The 23,043-nt window shown below is 37.5% G+C and overlaps 1 protein-coding gene across 5 annotated transcripts in view; it reads left to right on the plus strand.

The window, feature by feature from the left end:
* PPP3CA (protein phosphatase 3 catalytic subunit alpha) overlaps positions 1-22,812 on the plus strand; it is a 190,083-nt gene extending 167,271 nt beyond the window's left edge. The window contains exons 9-15 of one of the 5 annotated variants that reach the window (XM_052681488.1): positions 746-871; positions 3,527-3,601; positions 8,472-8,498; positions 11,766-11,850; positions 14,997-15,094; positions 17,879-17,908; positions 21,035-22,812. In XM_052681488.1, the coding sequence (XP_052537448.1) occupies positions 746-871; positions 3,527-3,601; positions 8,472-8,498; positions 11,766-11,850; positions 14,997-15,094; positions 17,879-17,908; positions 21,035-21,228 (635 nt within the window). In that variant the 3' untranslated portion in view covers positions 21,229-22,812. The remainder of the gene's footprint in view (positions 1-745; positions 872-3,526; positions 3,602-8,471; positions 8,499-11,765; positions 11,851-14,996; positions 15,095-17,878; positions 17,909-21,034) is intronic. The other 4 variants (XM_052681489.1, XM_052681491.1, XM_052681490.1 and 1 more) reach the window with 4 other exon arrangements.
* The last annotated feature ends 231 nt before the right edge of the window (positions 22,813-23,043 follow it).

Raw genomic sequence — 23,043 nt, forward strand, 5'->3', positions numbered from 1 at the left:
TTTACTTTGTTCTGAGTATTGGAAAAATAAGTTGAAGTCATTCAGATCCTGTTTCAGATAGGAACCTGAAGCCATTAACACAAGATAGCACTGACAAGGTGCTTTAGAAGTCTTCTAGCTATAGCATAAACATCTATATTTCTGCATGTTAGCAGATGTAGTCTTTTTCTATTAAAGACTCTTGACAAGAATGATACGAATTTTAAAAGGAACAAGACAAATACTATTACTGTGCATTCCTCTGGACTCTTGTTCATAGGGATTGAGTAATGTGAGAAGAAAGTATGATCTGTTGTATCTTATGATGAATGAAATATGTTTGAATTGTTCACTGAAAAAGTAGCATTCAAAATATGAGTGATAAAAGTTTTTATTTATTATCTCCTAAGTGTGATTGTGAGAAGCTCAGATAACTGTGTAGAAGGAACACTGGGTGGATAGTCTCCGTTATTCTTTTCTGGGGGCCGATGCCAGAGCCTATGTTTATGTGTACTCAAAAAGTTATTATTTCACTTAGCAACACATCTTAGTACTGGTAGATGACACCACTTCCAGACTGGAAATGGCTTGTGACTTCTATGAGGTTATATCCTATCATAACTAGCAGTCAGGTGCTGCTGATGTGGTGTCAAGTGGTTGAAAGCTAGTCTTGCAGCCCTGAAGGCTATGAATACTACCAGTGTTACTGGTCTGAGAGTGAGTCATTGATGTAGCTGACATCTTTTATCTCTATCTCTTATTTTAGCTGCAGTATTGAAATATGAGAACAACGTTATGAATATCAGGCAGTTCAACTGCTCCCCTCATCCTTACTGGCTTCCAAATTTCATGGATGTGTTTACCTGGTCCTTGCCGTTTGTGGGTGAGAAAGGTGTGTAAATTTTCTTTGTTCATATGTTCTTAGAAACTGTAGAATGGTTTGTTAGTCACTGTGTATGTGCCATAGTCTATTTGAAATGACAAGAATAATTTAAAGACTGATGAATTGCTTTCAAAGACAAATTTGAAGAAACAGGCCACAGGGACAGGCAATTACCAAAGGTTAACCACACTTCTCCTGTTTGTTTTTTCTTTCTTATAATTTCCACTCTTTTCAAGCTATAATGCCATTGTACCTGCAGTAGAAATGAATTTTATGACAATTGCAGGCCAGAGGCGAATTCACTGAATAAATTTTTTACTTTATAAGCTGTTTCTTTATAAGTTTTTGGGAATTCTCTTGTATATTGTTCTCTGCTTGAAGGACATCACATCAGTCTTTACTACATTATGGTTACAGCCTTATCCAGCTGACCTGCCATGATAAGGTGATGATGGGTTGCTTTTTCACCAGTAAATACAGAACTGGCAATGCTAAGACCCACTCTGGTTTATTGTTCCTTGATAGCAGAGAAGGAAGCACATGAAGGAAAATGTGCCTCTAAGCTCCATCTCCACCCAGAGTGTATGGTGCCTCATTGTTGGCGAGAAGACTCACCCTAAAATGTAACTCATGAGTTATTGAAACATGATGCTCCAGATCTTGCCTGAAGACAACTTCATGCTGTGAATGGCAAGCACACAAAGGACACACAAAAAAAGCTTTAGTCTAACATATTAAATGAATACATAATGCAAACTGCTTAAACCCAAGTCATTTTATTCAGGGCCTGAGATGAAGCTTGCTTTGATCCATCCATTACAGTACATTGCTGCAACAGCAATTACTGCCAGAAAACTATAATAAACTCATAAAAGCTGCTTGGAGAAACAGTTCCCTCTTAATAGGCAACTGAAAATACAGCCAGCTGTGGCTCTTACCTGCAGTCATGACCAGCTTTGTTTGCAGCCACTCCTTTGTACTAGAAAAGCTGCCAATGACATGGCTGAGATCTCTGTGAACTGAACAGATAGACAATAAAATGAGGATTAACAGAAAATAGACAGCTGTTTCCACTAATGGAGACATTACATAATCCCTGCTGATGCATGGTTCAGAGTTTCGTGAGGCAGATAAAATGCTTTCATTTTGTTTGACCATAAATTCAGGCAGGGCCTGTTCTGATGATGAGTCTGTTCTGCATATACATGGCAGTTCTGTAGGATGCTCTGTCAGACCATTTCCCAGAGGTCTCTTATTGACATTCCCATAGATGAAACCCTGGGACTTCAGGATGCGCAGTCAAGATTGAGTGAGATACTGAGAACACATCCACTCTTTTGTCTTTTTAATTTCTTGTCCTTCATGTCTTCTCATGCGCTCACTGATACCAATTGCTTGCAAATTTTGAAGCCAAAAGAAAAGGAGGTAAAATTAGTGTTTCCCCTTTCTGCAAAACAAAACTCATGGAGTGTAAGAGTTGATGTTCTATACAGCTTTTTAATTCTCTTCTTTTATAGATTTTTTTATTCCTCAAAGGCCAACAAAGGTAGGAATCAGTTAGTTACATTTGTAATTTTTAGTGTGGAAAGTCTTTCCACTAATATTGTCAAAGGAATAAATATTAAATCCTGCACTAATTTAGGAAAAATATAGCTTTGCTCCACCCTTCTTATGTTTCAAACCATCATAGTTGTCACAGAAGAGAATTCTAACAACCATTTGATTCAAAAATTTAAACTTTCAGTCTGTGTAGCTGGTGCAAGGCTAGCTGTGCCTGGTAACCATTTTAATGATGCTTACTATATGTAGATGTAGTGGAGTTTTTATCAGTCTCCTAATGATTTCACATTTACCTCACAACCTCAGCTTTTTTGATCTCTAAATCCACTTACTTGGCTGTCATTTTTTTTGTTGGGATTTTGGCTGTTCTCTGTGTGCTCTCAGGTCAGTGCCTCACTTTCCCTATTTCTCAAAAGGGCTGAGTTTAAGGCGGTCTGAGGCTGGCCCCTCCATGCCTGAGTTGTAAAGCAAACAAGCTGAACATATTCGAATTCACCAACGACATTTGTTTTTGTACTATTAGTCCTGGGTTTTAAGAGATGCTGCCCCTTTATAGGCATCTCAATAGGGCTAATGTTTTGTTGAACTAAAACTAGTGTTTATTAAAGCCTCTGTAGTAATGAAAGTATTACTGTCATTACTCTTTCTATAATTTTTCATTTGGAATGTTACTTCTTTTTCTCTGCAAATTGAAATCCTTTCAGCAATGTAGCAGCAAGAGAAGAGCAGTCAACTGTGTTGTCCAAGTTGATTTAAAAAAAAAAAATGTATTGAGGGGTAAAAAACCCCCAGAAGTTACCTAGCTGTTTGACAGTTGCAAAGATCGTAATTATTATTTTTTTTAATTTTATTTAGGTTCATTTATTTATTGCAGTGATTATTATGTTTAGAACAATTTTCTACTGGAAAACTACGCAAGCTGCCCTTTTATTAACTACACCAGACACTCCATGCTTGTATTATTACATGCACAAAGTAAGATCCATGTTTAAGAAGTGAGTTCCATTTGCATAGTGAATTTTCATTCACATTACCATGGCTAGAATTGGCTCTTTGATAGACCAGGGAGTTTGATATCAGCATTTTGCATTTCTTTTCCTTTAGTGACAGAGATGCTGGTGAACGTGCTGAACATCTGCTCGGATGATGAATTAGGGACAGAAGAAGATGGTTTTGATGGTAAGAGTGTCCTGCCCCTAATAGAGATTGTTTGCCTTGAAATTACTTCAAAGGTTTATTTACTAACCCTGGGATAATTTTCTGGGTCCCACTGAAGTTCTGTGCTGCTGAAAGCAACTGTTGTGCTAGAATCCAATGGATTTGCTTACTGCATGTTTTGGAAAGAATTAATGAAAATCTTGCCTTTCTAACCCCAGCCAAAAGTAAAATCTTTCTCTGGTCTCAGTCTTTTGATTTTGATTTTAAAAAAGCTTTCCTCTCCATGAAATCTGAGTTATATCTGAGCCATGATACGAAAGGATTAGATGTTGATTTTATGCATAATATACCAGTGAGTCCCACAGAAAGCTTAATTTTATTGATGAAATTATTCCTAGAAAAAAATAAGCTTGCAGTGCTCTATCCGAAACATAGGTGCTGCAACTTTGGAAGAATTGTACCTGAAATATTTTTAGTCACTTCTTTCAATGCACTTTCTTATTTAAATGGATTTAAGTAAATAAATGTAATCAATAAAAATCAACTTATGCAAATACAGAAAATGTTCTGCTAAAAAGAAAGGAATTATCATTCCTTCTATAACTTGGAAGGGAATTGATATAATAAGCTCTCTTGTATCTATTTTTTTGACAGTAAAATATACTTATATCTTGCAATTTGATGTTTCTTGGAAATAAATTTATTTCCTTAGCTATTTGGCTGTGCAAGAGTCAATTGCAACTCTCCAGAATTTCCCTTCTCTATTAAGAAAAATTGAAAAACTCCTGTGCAACCCTAATGTTCTTGCTATAACTGCTTTCAGTGTTTTGGTGCAATAAGTAATAATAAAATCAGAGATAGGAAATAGTTAAAAAATAAAAATAAATAAATCTGGAAAAGCAGAGCTACTAAGCAACTGATTTCTCATGAAGTCTGTTGGTAGAATGAAAAAAAGGAGAAAGTGGAGAATTATCAAGAAAGGCAAATACTTAATGAAATAGAATTAATCATTCAAATTCTCTTTGAGTCTTTATTCTTAATCTTTAGAGGAGGAAGTTACGTCATGGGCTTTGATAAGTGTTTCCTTTATGATGGAAAAGAAGAGGATGGATTGTAGTGCTTTGCATTTACCCTGAGAAGCCAAATGGGATTCCCTGTTCTGCAGCTGCTGCAGGGTGGACATGCACATTATCTTGCAGGATTTGGGACGAAGACTGAATTTACTGAAACCAATAATCAGTGCAGAGAAGAAAGCACCTATTTGAATATTATGCCCAAACTTTTCTTATGTAATTTAATAAGTAGCTACTGTGTAATTAAAGCAGCGTGTGAAACAGTGTGAAGGCATACAATGAGTAAAAAACTGTGTCAAATTAAATACAGTAGCATGAGAACCATACGCTTAAATCCTTGGCTCAAGAAAGCATTTAAGCACAGGCTGAAATTTCACTGAATTCATTGCCAAAGCAAGGATTTTATGGGAAAGATTTTTAAATTAGTTCAGCATTGACCTAATATTTTCTTTTAAAATTGTAGTATAAGCTTCCATTGACACCAAGCAGAGCATAGCTAGGCTAGTGGCTGTCATCCTTTTCTAAGTGTCACTGGATCAGCTCTCCCGTGTCCAGGTGACAGCTCAGCAGAGTGTTATCAAAGCACAGCCAAAGGTGCAGGTTCCCTGATGTCCTTCAGGACAACAGCTCTCATAGTGGTCAGCTCTGCTGCAGCCATGGACAGAGCTTTCTCCAGCAGCAGGAGGGCTCTGTGTTGGCTGCGGATTTCCTGTGCTGTGTGCTGGGAGCAGTGTGCAGCAGCTGTCTCCCAGGGAACTGTACCATGGCATGCTTCCAGGCATGCAGCTTGCCGTATTACAGGTGCCTAAGGAAGAACGCGGGCTGAAAGCCTCTTGGCTTGAATGTGTGTGTATTGAATAATTGTACCCAACGGCGTTAAAATTTCTAGATGAAGAATAATTAAACCATTCCTGGTACTGTAATGTTAATCCTCTTAAATGTACTTTCAGATTTTTCCGTATGAACGCTTTCTCAGTGTACAACATTATGTTAAGGAAGATATTAGCAGTATCTTCCTCTTTAGGATGTGCAGCTACAACCTGACTTGAGGTATCTTCATGCCTGTTTCCCCAGACAGTCCCCTTACAGCTGTAGGATGAGGTCTGTGGCAGTGGGGCTACAAGGGCTGTGGGACACGTTTCCGTGGCCCAGAGGGAGCACTGGGCCCAGGGGACTGCTGCATGCATGGGAGAGACTGAGGGGTTTGGACATAAAACTGCATCTGAAAGTTGATATAAATTTAAATAGAGACTGATATCTTTAATGATTTCCTTATGCATTACCCATACAACAAAGGAAAATAGTATTTTTCTCAAAGATAGTTGACTTTATGTTGCTTTTTTTTTTTTTTTCTTAGAGCATTGCTTTTATGGGAGGAAGTACACGATGTTTCATTTGTGCTCTTAATGAAGCAAACTGGAAGGATTATCAGTTTAAAACTGGTTCTGTCAGGGCTGTATGCTGACAGCCTTGCACTGGATCAGCGTTTCCACTGTTCTTTAGTCTGCAGAGTCCTGTTCACTCACTGACATTTTCCCTTAGCGGTATTTCCCATAGAAGGAAGTGTCTGATATCTGCCACAGCAGATGCGTTTTGTTTGAACATTGCGTATTTTTGCATCACCTGTAGCTCTCAGGGCTCGCTGCTGATTTCCTTTCTCTCCTTGCAGTTTGAACATGCCCTGACCTGGGTTCCCACATGTAGTGAGAATGATCCATCACTATGGTTTGCACCGATCATTCATTTATCTTCTCTTAATTTTCTTGCCCTCTGTCTTCCCCTCTCACTCACTTTCCCCCTCAAAATAAAGCCCCATCAGTATTGCCTGACTTCACTGCATGGTTTGTGAGCTTTTTTCTTGTTGTTTTTCTTTTTTTCCCCACATTATGCATGCTGCATCTAATCATGAGCACCATGAGCAAGATGCTCCACAGCATGTATTCCTTTCTCCCCAAACTTTTTTTTTTCCCCTGAAGGAGATACATCATGGGGATCTGATCAATTTGTCGGAGGCGGTTATGTGAATGCTTAGTGGGAAAGAACCTAGACAGCAATCATAGTTGCCTTTAGACTGTATCTTCCCTGATGGCTTTTGGTTTCGCTTGCTTTAAAAATGAGAGGAGACGATACGTCAGATTTTCTTATTTCTGATAGCTTCCTCTTGCGGTACCTTTTCTTTGCTGTTTGCTGTGGTGGTTGCAACATAATCCAATCCAGTAAAAAAATGCCTTACTTGAACAGCAGCTATGCACTGTATGGTTTGTGCATCAAACATATTGCTTAGCAACAGGAGCTACAAATACCTCTATCCAGCCAGCACGTAGTCAGAATCCTGTTTTATTTTAATTAGTAACATTTCTGGCCTCATGCATTTCATTGAAAAACTAAGCTGCTAATTAAAAGGGTGCAGTAATGTAATAGACAACTTAACACAAATGCTCTGCTTGCTTTGTTTGCGTTGCTATCATGATTTGGTATAAAGACACTTCTAAATTACCTGCATTAATTTTTGTATTGCCTTCAACATTGTAGCTCACAGCCTTCTCACTGAAAAAGCTGCTGTCATAATGCTAGTAGCAGCCGTTATTCCTTGGCTGGAGCACAGGTTCTGCAGTCAAGTGCTGTGGTTTGAAACTAAACTGAGTTACCATGTCAGATGTGTTCTCTTGGTCAAACTGGCTTCTACAGCGAGCAGCAATCAGCATGTGCCATGTGCTTCAGGTCTTCAGCAGTAAATTACACCTGGACAAGCTCTGCACCAAGTAACACAGACAGTGCCCCAGGGGGAACAACAGCTTCAGGTCACAGGCGCTTACTAGTGCCTCAATAACAGATTTCATGATTCTAGCTGGGCAGATGGGAGTCAGCTTTTGTATGAGTTAATTTTTAACTAGGAGAGAAATTAAGGTTATTTTTCACCATTTTATTCATATTATTCCTTCAAAGCAGCAACGTTGTGCTGCAGGGCATACGTGCTCTCTATGAATTGGTGGCAGAGGAGCATTTTAATGGGATTTTTACTGTTTTGACCTGATCTGCTTATTTCCATAGCTGGAGCGTTTTTCACATTGGTGTGCTCTGCCTCTGAACCAGCCTGACAGCACACGCTAGGTAGTCAGAGTCCTCAAAATACATCCCATGGTGCAGCTGTGCCAGGGCTCTGAGCACTGCACTCATGTTTCTCTCAAAAATAGTTGGGTAAGAACGCAGTACGCTGTACCATAAAGCCACTTGGATTTGCTAACTGCAAGATGCTGGGTCATTCTGACAAATGCATGTGTGCCATAGATAATGCTGGTTTTGGTAGAAGCAATATACATCTACAGAAGCAAGCTATTCTTTTAGATATCAAATGTAAATAAAGAATTGGTGTGTTTGGTGTAAGGAAGGAGGTGTTGATGACTGATGGTCAGGTACACTCCAAATAAGTGGAAAGGGTTAGTCTGCTGGTTCTGAGAAGTCACGGAGCCTTAGAGCAGTTGCAATCATGTAGAAGAAAGAATGCAGTCAAGAGATGGTAGCACTGAGGCTAAGCTTACCTGCTAATCTGCCTGCATGTTTGTTTCTGCAAATCTTCTAACTAGGCCTTATGCTTTTTTTAAGGTTTTTTTGTTTTCTTTTTCTCTCCCATAGTTTTCAATCTGTTTCTTTCCTTTTGGGTGTTCCCTGCCTAATTTGTTTCTTTTCTGTTTTTCAGACTTTACTTAAACATTGCGTTTCCACTGATGTTGTCAAATATTCTTTGTTGTTTTTTATTTTCATTCTGCAAACATCACTGATCTCTTTCTTTCCCCCCCTCTCCCCTTGGAATTCATAAGAAGATCCCATTTATGCACAAAAGAAAGGTATTAAATAAATTGGAAGGGTTAAGTTTCATTAATTTGCTTTCATGCATAATATATTCATACATAATATATTAGGATGTCATTCAGAGAATCAATTTTTGATTTTTGTTTGTAGGTTTTTTTAACCAGTTTTGTTACATATCTGTTCAGTCCCACATCTCAATATTTTCTTTCTTTTTGCTTCTTAATCTGAAAGTTTAGATTATATTTTATGTAAATCCTATATATACAGCTTGCAAAATAATTGTATAGATGCTACAATCTGAAATCCAATAGAACTTGTTAAATTACTGATGTGAGATTCGAAGCTTTTATTCTGCCTCCAAAATGATTTGTCCGGTTTTAACCTTGGTTGTATTCATAATTATTTTTTAGTTATTTTTATGCAAATAGTTTAAGATATTGAAAGAATAATGTGTATGTGTGTGTATATATAAAAGTGTATATCAGGCTATGTTTGCTAAGGTTAAAATTAACTGTTTTACTCATAGTCATTTCTCAAGTTATGATCTATTTACTTCCATGTTAAATGTATGTTTAAGTGCAGCTGAAGTAACTCATAGAGATTTGCAGTAATTGTGAATTTCAGAACACAAAAACTGAGTAGTTACACTTAAAATGTGAGTCAAAGATTTAAGTATTACACAGACACAGAGTTGGAAGGGACCTCTAGAGACCATTGAGTCCATTCCCCCTGCTGAAGCAGGTTCCCTACAGCAGGTTGCACAGGTAGGTGTCCAAGAAGAATCTTGAATATCTCAAGACTCTACAACATCCCTGGACAACCTGTTCCAGTGCTCTGTCACTCTTTTATATATATATGGGGAGTTCAGTGAGCAACATTCAGTGAAAATTGGCAGTGCAATATCACATTGTGAATGCTGGGTGCATTATTTAGCACATAATGTTTAAAAAACAAAAAACAAAAAAAACCACACATAAATAAAGTAAATGAAATCATTACCGATAATTAGTGAACAGATTTTAGTTTTTTTTGTCATTGTCACAAATCTGTTACAAATTAGGGAATTCAGCAGAGACAGAAATCTCTGGGTGTATCTTTCAGTAACATTGTATGCATGTTGGTGAGAAATAAAACACTCATTCTGAGATTGTTATATTTTATGATTTAAGGCATTTTTTATTTTTTATTTATGGGTAGAGCACTGTGTTTTACTTCAGTAATAAATTATATTCCCAGTTCTCAACTCTTCTGGAAATTGAACAGTGGCTGAAAAAGGTCAAGTGTACTTACAAGATCTACTAGAACAGTGTGGGCTTGTAATAAAGGAGCAGTGAGACCAGAAAGAAAAGACAAATTGCGTTTCAAGTACTTTTAGGAGAAAAAAAGAATGAAAGTCATGTCATACTACCTTAAGGTACAATTTAGTGAGGTTGTAGAAACTGAGGGAGGAATGTACTGTTTCCTGACAAACATGATTTATTGCTGTTTAATTTAAATTTTTCACTAAGTTCTTACTAATACATTAAATATAATTCAGTTACAGCTAAGTTACAGCTGTTTCTCCTGCTCTTTATAATCTAGAATCACATATTTATGCCCCACACTAGCTCTTGAGTTGAAAGACATCCTTCTGAGCATAGCTTCTTTCATTTTGAACTTCAAGACGCAGATTCAATTCCAAGATATATTAGGAGGACAATTAGAAAAGCCTGAAAATAGTGCATTTGAGAGCTGCTCTAAGAGATGGAAAGGCAAAAGTAACATCCTTTTCACTTCTAAACTACCGGAGTATAGCCAGGCCAGCCTGGTGAATGGCGATAAGCAATCCCTGAACTTCCATGAAGATGACTCAAGCAGTTTGGGAGATTAATTGTAGGGGAGAGATTTGCAGCAGGAGAGCCTGAGAGTGGAACTGTGGGGCTACTGTCAGTAGAGCTGTGTGGAGATGAATCACAAGAATTATCTCAATGTTGGCCGTGGAAAGTACTGAGCAAACCTGCTTAGCTCAGTTGGACTGCTCCAGCACTCCCCAAATGGCTGGAGTCAGTGTTTCCTTCTTAACCCTTCTGGCTGAAGTAACTGTGCTTAAATATGGTGAAGGAAAACCTGTGCAATCAGGTCCAGGGCTGGGCTTTTCTGCTGCTTTTCATCTGGAATTGAAGATAAAAATTATCAATTTGTCCTTGAATTCTGGAACAGCAAAGAAGCAAGCAGCACCTTGCTGTAGTCTTGTTCTGTTTGCATCGTTGAAGTTCAGAGGTAGGAATAGTCAGGCAATATACAAGCCATACAAGGCAAAGTTGCCTTTCATTCCGAATGCTCTGAGGAGAAAAACTTTATGATGTATGTGGTTTCAGTTTTGATAATCAAGTGAACCTATTCACTTAGTACAGCACAGTCTTTTCTTATTTAAACTTTTTTAAAAAGAAACTGCTGGTTCAGTTAACTTTATTAATATAGTTATTTGTTTTCCCCCATTCAAGTGATTTTCTTCCCTTTTTTTTTTTTTTTTTTTTTATTCATAGTAATATCCTTGGTTTTGATTATATCCAACTAGCAATTGCACATGCAAAACAAGCTAAAAGGCAGTCACTGTTTCAGTGTATGGTTTTTTTTATTTTGTGAGTTCATAAATTTCAAAGTAATATGAACAGGCCATAGTAATGGTGGGAAGAAAGTACTTTCTATGGAACTCTATTAACTGCTGCCAGCCAACATAATCTCTACAGTTTCATGCTGGTTTCCAGAATTCTGGTTTTAGGTTTTGTTACCCCTCAAATGCTTTTCTGATAGGGTACCACGTCCTCTTGTCCTTAAATGTATTCCAATCACTTTTTTTTTTTTTTTTTTAAGACAACTGAGTGAAGTGTGATTGTTTTTCCACTTAAAATGTCAAGTTTGTAAAACAGATTTTAACTCCATTGCTATTTTATTTATTTATTTATTTTAAACTGACTTCTTACGACTTGGACACTTTTCATGTTGAATATTTTTTTCACATTTTAACTACATTCTAAGTAGCTTGTTTCTGAAAATGTTTTTGAAATGGAAAATGAGAATACGTTGATGAAAAACACACTGGCTTCATATATAGCAGAAAAAAGGATCACAGTTGTAAAGATAATAATAACCTGACTTGAAAAGTGACCAACCTGAGCTGCAAGTAACAAAAAGTAGTATTTTTGAGTGCAGGCAATGGCTTAGTTTGGCAAACTATTGTGTTAATATGGCATTTCGTGTGTTCAGAATAGTAATATATTATTTACAATACTCTACAAGTATTTTTAATGTATTTTTCATAGGAGCAACAGCTGCTGCTCGAAAGGAGGTTATAAGGAACAAGATAAGAGCAATAGGAAAAATGGCTAGAGTTTTCTCAGTGCTAAGGTAAGTAAGGGGTTTTTTACTGTTGGGTTTTTTAGAGACAACTGTTTGTTCTTTAGAGACAACTTCTGATGATTACGTAGAGCACTCTATTGCTGCTGCAACCTTTTAAAAAAGTTTTTATTCATGAAATACTGCTATTTGTCATGACACATTGAAAAATCTTCGTTGGTGTTTTTGCTGGACTTAATACTAATAACAAAGCAAGACATCAGCAAAGAAAATTGTGGTTACTTTTTGTTCTAAGTCTTTTCTCTCAACATTTGCTAGTTAACTCTGTTAGACACTATGAGGCAAGTGTTAAATGAAGAGAGACAGTATACTCCACATAATGCCTCATTAAAAGGGAAGGCAGATGCCCTGCTTTGTCACTCATAGTTCATGCTACAAGTGATTAAATATGAAACCAATAGGGTAAATTAACTAAAAATCCAGGAAATCAGTGCGAATTGTAGCAGCTTGTTACCTTCAGCTGCACTCCCCCAAACACACGAACATGAATAACTAGTTGCTAGCCAATGTTAGAACTTTCCATTTGATGTCTCTGAGTAGAATAGAAAAAAATGCTGTACTCTACTGAAGTCTAAATATAGAAAATGCAGTTATTCTTCCCTTGCAGCAAGTGGATTTTATTTATTGATAGATTTATTCAGGAACTTACATAATCATAGAATCACTGAGGTCGGAAAATACCTCCAAAATCATCCAAGTTGTCAAGTTGTCCACCTACCACTGATATTTCCCCACAAAACCATGTACCTCAGTAAAACATCTAAATGTTTCTTGAACATCTACACGGACGGTGACCCCACCACCTCCCTGGGCAGCATCTTCCAGCACCTGACCATTCTTTCAGAGAAGAAATTTTTCCTAATCTTCAACGTGAACATCCCCTGGTGCAAGTTGAGGCCATTCCCTCTAGTCCTATTGCTAGTTAAATGGGAGAAGAGGCTGACCTTCACCTCACCACAATCTCCTTTCAGGTAGTTGTAGAGAGCAATAAGGTCTCCCCTGAGCCTCCTCATCTCCAAATGAAACAATCCCAGCTCCCTCAACCACTCCTCATAATTCCCCTCACCGGCTTCATTGCACTTCTCTGGACATGCTCCAGGGCCTCGACGTTTTTTTTGTAGTGAGGAGCTCAAAACTTGTATGTTGCTCTGTTGTAGTCTGTTTATAGCTTTTACAATTGGTACAAAATCAAAGGATTTTTAAAAACGTGTTGGTGTGGTAATATGATGGGAATAAAAGAAATTAATATAGTTACTTGAAGAACGTGCTCTTCATTTCAAGTGGAACTCACAAACTTCCTTGATTTGAGACTCTCCTGCAATGTGCAAGCAGTGGGCACATATTCAGGACACAACAGTTCACCCACACACTGCAGATTGAAACAGCATAGCTTAAATTGCATACTGAGATGGAGGACTTTATGGGATTTCTTTTTGGGGTTTCCAAACTGTTATGTGTGAGGCAGTAGTGATGCATGAGCTGCTTCAGTGGTATCCATAAAAAAGAGAAATTGGCATAGTGCCTTTTCCCTAAACAAGACGGGGATGCAATCAGATGTTTCCACCTGCTCATCTGTATTAAATCTGGCAGAAAGCCTGGAGCTGACATTGCCACCACCTTCACAAAATAGCACAGTTATTTTTATCTGGTGATATTGAGTAAACAAAGTTTGGGGAACTGGCTTTCTCCTATAGCCTTCAACTGCAGCATTTGGATTCACTATATTTTTTGAGGAGCACCTTTTGAAATATAGGATGAATTTAACAGAAACCTGGACTTAAATATGCAGAGAAGTCTTTTACATATATATATCATTTCAAGGATGGGAGATGGATACAACATAATTCTGGTTTGTGCTTTGTTTTAAGTGATATCCATGAGCCTCACAGCTTACAGTTTTAGCTTTAGTGGTTTGAAGAGAATAAGAAAGAATACTGTAAATCAGCTTTTCCTGTGAATGTGATGCGCAAAGTGATATCTCAGTTTAATTCAAAAGAAAAAGAAAAAATGAACCAAATTATTTGACATTATACCATTTCTTGCAGCAGCAAAGCAAGAACAAGCAAAAATTTGGCAGTATATTGGCAGTATTCTGTAGTGGAATTACAACACTATCTTAAATTTGGAATTAGTGGGCATTTGGAATTAGTGGGCATTAGAACATTAGTTCTAATCGCCTGAGAAACGTGAAAACAGTCACAATGTGTTTTGGACTTTTACACTAAAAAAAGCACGTGTGTGAAAAGAATCATTTTCAACTAAAAATGGAACATCGAGAGCAAATGTCATAGGTAAACGAGTTGTTTGAAATAAATGAGTAATTCAGGGCACTTTGGGCTAAAGAAAACTCTATCAACAATTCCAGTATAAGCAGTTTTGATAAACAAAACCATATTCGTCTCAAAATCTGTCTTTCTGTTTACTTCCTCCAGCTTACCGCCATTCTATTTTTCAAAGTAAAACACCTTAAAATATTCATTCCTTGAAGTATTGGGGTCAGTTTTACTGCTGAAAAGTTACATCATCAACACTGCAGAGGGCTGCATGCAACGTCATGTCTGGATAAAACTATTGGATTTGTCTTGACATCTCTTGAAAACCATATGTATTTGGGGGCCTGGAAAACGTATTTCAGTTTCCTATAACATTTTCTCGAATCCAGCGTCACTTTCAGCATACAAAATTAGAAGAAGAGTGCTCATAGTGAGCACTCACCCTTTATGGGTGGAAGTGCTTATTAATTTTAATGAGTTTCTCGCTCTGTGTTCTGTTCTGTTTTTAAAGTGGCTGATGATCAATAATAAATAACTCCTGGTGTAGGCAAAAAGAAAACAATTTAAGTTGATTTTGGACCACACAATGTGAGACATTTAAATACTTAATTGACAATAACTGTTGCTTTGGTCTTCATCCTTTCAAGTTTGCAGTTCTAGCTCAATCCAATATAGGTACTTGCATATGTTGGTTCCCAGATGCAGGTTATTCTGTTAACTATAGTGACAGTGCGTGTACAGTGTGATGCAGAGGTGAACTGCTGACATAGAGGACGAAGGCCCAGTGTTGTGAGGGAGAAAGAAAGAGAATGATGTCCTTATTTTTATTTTTATTTATTATTTTTATTTTTATTCCTTCTGTAGGGAGGAGAGTGAAAGTGTGCTGACACTGAAAGGGCTGACTCCCACAGGAATGCTGCCCAGTGGTGTGCTTTCTGGAGGAAAACAAACACTGCAAAGCGGTAAGCATGTTTGCCTCTGTGTGTCATTATTTGTAAAAGAAATGATTGCCATGTGAAGAGCCCAAGAAAAATAGCCAAAGTCTTCTCAGAAATAAATAAATAAAGGACAAAGTGAAACAGGTGATTTGTTGTACTGGAGCATTTGGAGCAGTTCATGTCAGGCCATTTCTCCAGACTTGTTATGTACCAATGATTTTCGAAGAAAGAGGAGGGGAAAAATTTCCTAGAATCAACTGTTCAGTGTTAGATCAGCATCACATCTGAATTGCGCTGTTTCCACAGTTTATAGTGTCATCTTTTATTTTTCTCAAGAGCAGCTTTTGATACACCGAGTACAGGAGATTCAGCTTAGATAATGACACTCAAGCCCTTATTTTATCTGATTTGTTCTTCCTCACAGAGAATCACCAATGAAAATAGTTCTAGAAGTAGATTTTATCTTCTAGCAATTCTAGCTGACAGCATGAGAGCAATTTCACATTCTGATTTAAGCTGAAAGGAAGGGAGGCTCTTAACAACACTGTTTGCCTTGTACACAAACACAGTATTGTTGGCTCAGTTTTTTATCAAATGCTTTTTGTTACAGGTAATTCTTAAGTCTGTAATAGGGCTGCCTTTGATGAAATATTCCTTTTGAAATAAAGAGCTGCAAAGTATTTATTTACTACTATAAGCTCTCCATTTTTTTCTGTGTGCATTACTGTAGAGTGTATATATATACATATATATATATACCAGTCTCAGACTTACTGAGCTCCTGTTGGCAGTAGATGTAAGAAATAGAAATATTTATAATTTTAACACAGTCTCAGCCTCTGATTTTCCTGTTTCCCTCCTGGAGCATTCTTTCTCTGTATTTTTCCCGTTTACTCTCTCTTTTCTCTTACCTGGAAGATGCAGGTATTCTGTGGTACACCTTTTTCCCCTTTTTCCTTCCCTTTTTCTTTTTGATGACTTGTGTGTTACAGACATAGTAACGTTCTGCTTTGAAAATGCTGCAATATGATTCCATGGGATACCTCTCTCAGCAGGGTTGAGCTCTTTATCTTAGGCTTTTTCACTCTATGGTTGCATTATATACGTCAGAAAACATGATCCAAGGAAACTGCTGTTTTTGCCCTGGCTAAATGTTAGGAATTAAAATGAATTTGAGAAAATTGCCTAGCAGCCTGGTTTACAAATGACTGAAAGGAAAATCTCCTCATACTGCAGTATTCCAGCACAGTAAAACATTACTATACATGTTCATCTGAATTAGTTAACATGTAGTACTCCATTCACCAAACAGTCTGAAATGTACATAGTTTCTATTAAGCATACATTCCTGTTATTGTATGTTTTAACAGAAAATATGACCACTATGTTCTGTGGAAGTAATACATTTTAGTCACCTATTTCTTTTCCTAATGTGTCAGTGCTGGTTTGGATCTAGTTTTCATTTTAATTTTTCTCGTCGTAGTTGTCATGTTTCCTTTTCTTTTGCATCTGTATTAGTTCAGTTGCTTAATTTTTGTCTTTTCTCTCATTCTATAGCTTGAGAGGCACAGGCTTACCTTGGTGCATGTGGATTAGCTCCTCTAATTTCCCCATGCAGCAAGGTAATATTATACATATTTTAGAATTGATATCAATCCATATTTAACATCCTAACCACAAAAATAAATAAACAGGGATTTATGGAGGTAAAAAAAAAAAAAAAAAAAAAAAAAAAAAAAAAAAAGCTTCTCTATGTGGAGAAACAAGGCAAAAAAAGAGAGAAATCCCTAGAAACTTTGCTTATTGAGCTGTTCTTTAAACCAGTGAAGATCTTGAAAATCAACATTTCTTCTTAAATGCTTAACTGTATGATTGCTATATGAGATCACATTTGCTGATTTGTTTCCATCTGTAAAACTCTGACTGTAGGAACAAATTCAAACCAAAGCTGATGGTTAGAACTCAAATGCAAGCTATATTTTTTAATAACTGTGAAGGTTTAAAAGCAGTCATAACATATAGTGTATTTATTTACTCATAACAGTGCAGAAATCTCCTTTTCTCTCTCTGACCAGGCTTTGCAGCTCTGGAAGCCCAACAGCTTTCAGTCTGGTTTCAATGTCCATCAGTTGAAAATACTACAATGATTTTGTTGTCAAAGATTTAGTTGCCGTAAAGGACACTGCACACTTCCAGATGGAGCAAACTGAGTGAGATTGCAAGCAGAGAAAAAAGCTCTCTGAGCAAACTCTTTCCCACCCTATGGGGAGGTTTCTTTTAGTCAGGAGAGAGGCCAAAAAAAAAAAAAAAATTCTTAGAAATTGCTTATGTGATTCTTTTGCCCTGTACCAGCAGCTAACACTTTTCAAACCAGCTTCGTAAGTGGTATGAATTTGGTGTGATGGCTTTATGCTGTTTTTCATTCTCTGTTGATCCAGCAAATCAAATGGCTCTTGTTTGAAGCCATGAGAATTATACAATAAACACTGCAGGTCGAATATGCAGATCAGGTGTGTAACATGGAAGACATTTTCATTTTGTAGGAATTTTTTTTTTTAATTCAAAGAAAAGTTTTCTAATACGCTTTTATAAACTTTGTGAATCTTTCTGTTTCAAACATTTCAGTTTAATTTGATCTGCAAATTACTGTTTTTATGTAGCATTTCTGTGTGTGTCTGTTTTGCCAAAATCCAGCACTTACAGTAACATTAGTGTTTTAGCTCCTTTGCTGTTCACTGATTTGTTCTTAGAGTTAAAATCCTCTGCTCATTTTTCTCATTCGTTTTGCTACCCCTTTCTTCTCTTCAGCTACTGTTGAGGCTATTGAGGCTGATGAAGGTAAATTGGCCAGTCCCCTTTCTGTTGGTGCTACAACAGATAAGGGCTCTGCTGGGTGTATTCATTTTGCTGTAGCTTGTACAGATTGTGTGGGTGTTGGGCTAACAATTGTGGCTCGGTATTAACCAAAATGTAATTGCTTTAAAGGGGAAAATGTTTTTTTTTGTTGTTGTTGTTGTCGTCGTCTTTTTTTCTTTCTGAAAGTTACGATCCTGTTGGAATTCCTGTGTGTTGAACCAAGCACTGAGTAATGCCGCAGTAGGAGATCAGGGGACTTGGATCTTGAGGGACATAACTCGGCAGCAGCACGTAAATGCTCTGTGACACATAGCTCCAAAGCTGTAAGCTGAAGGCTGGGTCTTGTCTCTGCCTCTAATCATTCTCAGCAATCTCTAGTCAAGGAAAACACACAGCCTTTTAATATTTTTTCCTTTTGTTGTTTTTTCTTCAGTTTGTTGTTTTTTTCTTTTAGTTCACTAGTAAAAAAAAAAAAAATTATTGGTCTTTTGTTACAGTTCAGCACATTTCTGTTTCTCTTTTAAGTAAAACTACACGAGGCATCTGTCTGCAAGACGTCTTTTTCCTCTGGTAGTGGCAGTTTACACACTGGATATTTACATTAGATCAACCATTAACACTAGCACTCTTTTAGCTACAAATGAAAACTGTCTGGCTGCCTCGGAAGATAGCTGAGTGTTTAGCATCAAAAACTATGATGCTTTATTGACAGGCCTCTAATTTTACCCATAAGCAATTTTTAACTATACAGTTAATACCAAAGTAATTGCATATTGCGATGCAGATCTACAGTGTTCATTCAGCATTATAAAGTTTTGGAAGAAGAATTTTCATAATTCCCCTTTAAAACAAAATTCTTCAGTTGTATTTTGTTCTTGCCCCTCTCAAATTTTTGGTGGGTACTTTTTTAGATAAATATACAAAATCTGATGACTGCTGTCTGTTGGTGAGATGTGCCCTTTTGGCCAGTTGAATTTGTTTTTGATTTTTGTAAAGCAGTGAATAAAATTATAGAACAAATAAGTAAGAGAAAATACAACTGCTTTCTAAATAGCAGTGAGTAAGCTGCTATTTATGTTGGAATTATCTATTCCTATTGGCGATCTCTAATCTGCAGTGTGCATTCTCGTTGACAGTTTGGCTGTTTTCTGTGATTTTCTGTGACTATGTGTTGTGTTTAGTATACTCTCAATGTAAACTGCTAATACTCGTTGTCTGACCAGCAACTGCAGCAGAGCACCTTCTTCAGTATTACAGATGACAATGTGTCTGCTTGAAGTGCAATTGATTGAACTTGATCCCATTCCAGGATGATGCACTCCTCATGTTAATTCTTGATTTGCTTTCCTCACTAGTTAGACACAGTAACCACAGTTGTAATGGATAAGTCTACATAGACAAAGCTAATGATGGAGAAAATGTTTTGTCCCTTTCTAATTGTCCCTCTGCAGTTTGATTCAGGGCCTGATGACACCAGGTGCTCCATTGCTGTAATTCCAACTGAGCTGTGCTACTTGCCGGCTCCAGAACACAGCAAGTGTTTCAGTTTCAACACAGCCATCCATTAAACTGTTGCTTTAAGGGATTGGCCTGGGTGCTTGTTAGACATCCTCATTTTTGTGGTAGAAGATGAAATACTGGAAAAAAACTCACTGTAGGGCCTATTCTGTTTTCACTGCTCCATCCCTGCTCACTTAACTAATCGCCATTATGTTGTTGTTTTTCTGAGTTGAAGGATGATACATGTTAAAAACCATGCAACTCAAAGTTCCAATCTAACATTTGTGAAATTGGTTAAGGAACTAAATCCTGAGGCAAACAGGATGTATCCATTTTCACAGGAATGGTTGGCAAAAATACCAGCATGAAAACGCTTTTCTCGCTCCCACTAAATGCAAGGAGTGGTAGATTGGTACCAGGGATGTTTGGGGTTCGGGGTTTTGGTTTTGTTTGTTTGGTGTTTTCTTTTTTAGCAGAAGTTCAAGCTTGTCTGGAACCGGGACTACATTTTGGAGGAGGGATGCTTTGGGATAGAGAGGGGAGAAGATAAAGAGTGGGAAGGAACATTGAATTTGATCTTTGAAACTCCCCTGCCATTTTTCTCCCCAGGGAGTTTGCATTTTCCTGGTACTAACACACCATTTCTGCTATATGGCATGTTAAGTTAGAGGCATAACAAAAGTGCAAGCAGCATTCTGGAAGTACAGCACACTGATTTGGTGTAGATAAGAGAAAGACACACAGAAGGCTTTTACAAATTGTCTGTGGGGCTGTGACCTGCTGTTTGCCTACAGTGCTTTGTTCTCTTTTGCTTTAAAGCTAATCTTAAATTCTTCAATCACAGACAAAATAAATAAATCATGGTCTGTGAATACATTCATAAGCCTGCGTCTGCCTTCTGAGGTCAATGTTGGCCTCATCAATGCTGCTGCTGAAAGGCGTTTCAAAAGTCCTCAGGTCCAGTTGGAACTTTGGTCCTCTGTGAATGTGTTTTCAAATTTCAATTGTACCAATATGCCAAAATGATGATATCCCTAGTCTGTGTTGCACAGCATTGCTGCTGTTTGACTCGAGCTGCTTTCTAAAAGTCCAGGGAAGCTGGAGAGGGCAACTGCCCCAAGTGACCAGCAAGCAGCTTGCTTGTGTTATTAAGAATGTTGGGCAACCCCTTACAGGGTCAGCCCCTAGTTTTAATATGCATGACATGTTGAAAGTTCCGTGGAAGTTCTCCCTGATAAAAGGGTATTATGGTGGGGCACAATGTCTTCCAGGCTGTACGCCCTGACAACAAATGCCAAACTCACTGGGCCATCACTGTGCCCTAACAGTGGTTCCGCATTACAGCCTGTAGTTTCATGTTGGCCTCAGAGCGTTTTAGGCTGAACCCCAATGACCAACAAAGTAGAGGAAGTTGATCTTGTTCAGAAACAGAGATTGTTTCCCAGAGGTGGCGGTGGTTCACCCCCAGCTCTGTGTGTACACGGTAAGGACTCTGTTATGTTGTCAGATCTTCTTGTTGCCTTCTTGGCAAAGAAGGGCATTCGTTGGGGGAAAAACTGCCAAGAGTTCTGCGTTGCTAATTTTACTTTTTAATAATCCTTTATTTAGCTATCAAAGGATTTTCACCCCAGCATAAGATCACTAGCTTCGAAGAGGCCAAAGGCTTAGATCGAATTAATGAGCGAATGCCTCCGCGCAGAGATGTGCCATCTGATGCCAACCTTAACTCCATCAACAAGGCAATCTCCACAGAGACTAATGGCACTGACAGCAACGGCAGTAATAGCAGCAATATTCAGTGACCGCTGCCCGGGCGGGGGGTGAGCTGCAGGGCACGATGGGGTTGCTGCGCATTGGCAGTTGGATGTTCTTGCCTCTGATAATAGCTTACTCGCTCTGGGGGCCAGGTGTTGGATTCGGTTTACAAAATCATCTCCGAAGAGATCGTAAACTTTAATCTGGTGGGAGGGGGGTGGGGGATAGACACCTCCTTTGGACATGCCTTTAAAATGCTTGTAGAAAAATGAAAGCTAATGCTGGTATATACTGCAAAGTTAGGGGAATGAACATGTTTTCCTACTGCACTGGGAACTTCTAGAAATGTTACTGAAAGGCCTTTTGTTATGTTACTGGACATGAAAACTTTGTTTAATTTCTTACTAACTATTGTACGTTTACAGTTGCAGCACTAAACATGGACGACATCAAAGCATTTTTAACAAAATGTACAAACTAAATAAGGACTATTTATTCATAATGTTTTGCTACTCTTGTCAGACAATGGCTATGAAATAAATTAGGCAGTCTTTAAAAATATAGAAAAAAAAGAAAAAAAAAAGAATGTTGGAAATTTAAAATGCCAAAAAAAAAAAAAAAAAGAGAGAGAGAAAGAGAGAGAGTGAGAGAGAGAGAGAGATGGATTAATTTTGTACAGATTATGCTTACCTCAGGTTTCTTTAGTGTGCTTCAATGCCCTTCTTTAAATATAACACTTATCTTACTAATTTGGCAGCAATTATCTTTTTCTTTGTTTTAAAAAAAACTGGAATTATGGTAACATAAATCTTTTTTTGCTGTTTATAATTAGGAGAGTTTGGTTTGGGGGGTTTTCTGGGTTTTGTTTTGGATTTTATTTTATTTTTTTTTGGTAAATCAAGTCTTGGTTGTGGCTTGCTGAATTTAAATATTTATGAGTGGTGCATTTTTAAGTATAGTGAACAAGACACCATATTAAGTGCAGTGAAAAGCATCTATATTCTGTAAAAATCTGCCTATGCATGTTTTTTAAGAAAAAAAATGGCTGTATAGGCCTGTATGGGACTGTAATGCGCTTAGTGGTCTGACTTATACTGGAAATGTATGTATACTGGCGTACTTTATATTCTCTAAAAAAAAATGCTTAATGCCTTTGAAATTTTGTAATCGAAAAAAAGCTTTGAAAAATCTAAGGGGAAGAGTATTCTTAAAGTTTTTAACATGAGCTTGTCAGTGCACATATAGATGGGTAGCATGTTTAGCAAACCTTGTGAAATTTAAATAAGTTTGTAGTTACATGTGAAATTCTAAATGCATGATAACTGTTAATGTCATAATGGTTTAGTCATTTTGTTATGTTCTGTCATGTGCCACAAAATGTGTAATTTTTTCACTTTTTTCCCTTTGTATATCAGTTACGGGTTTCGACTGGTTCATTCTAAAAAGAAAAACTAAACAAAACGGTCCATTGATATTTTTTAACAATTGTATAAGTGCCCAAGTAATTCACTACAGCCTACAGCCTTGCCTTTGTAATTTGACTTCGAAATGTTGGCAATCAAAAGCATGCACTTGTAACAATGAGAGAAGCATTTTATATTACTACTCAATAAAAATGTGCATGAACTTAAGTGCTCTTCTCTTTCTTGCTGACTACATCACAGAAGTGCACACACGCGCGCGCATTTGTTACTCTCTTTCTCTTTGGACCAGAGAAGACCATCTGTATAAAGGAAGACGGACATGTTTCACAAGTTAAGGTCAGTTCTTTACTTAAATAAAAGCGCATTTGTTACCTAGCTATTCTGCAGTGCTCTACATGCTGCCTGTTTGTTTAGTTTTCCCTCTCAGATTCCACCTAG

Source organism: Tympanuchus pallidicinctus, unplaced genomic scaffold, assembly GCF_026119805.1.
Source record: "Tympanuchus pallidicinctus isolate F22 unplaced genomic scaffold, pur_lepc_1.0 scaffold2, whole genome shotgun sequence".
Lineage (NCBI taxonomy): Eukaryota > Metazoa > Chordata > Aves > Galliformes > Phasianidae > Tympanuchus > Tympanuchus pallidicinctus.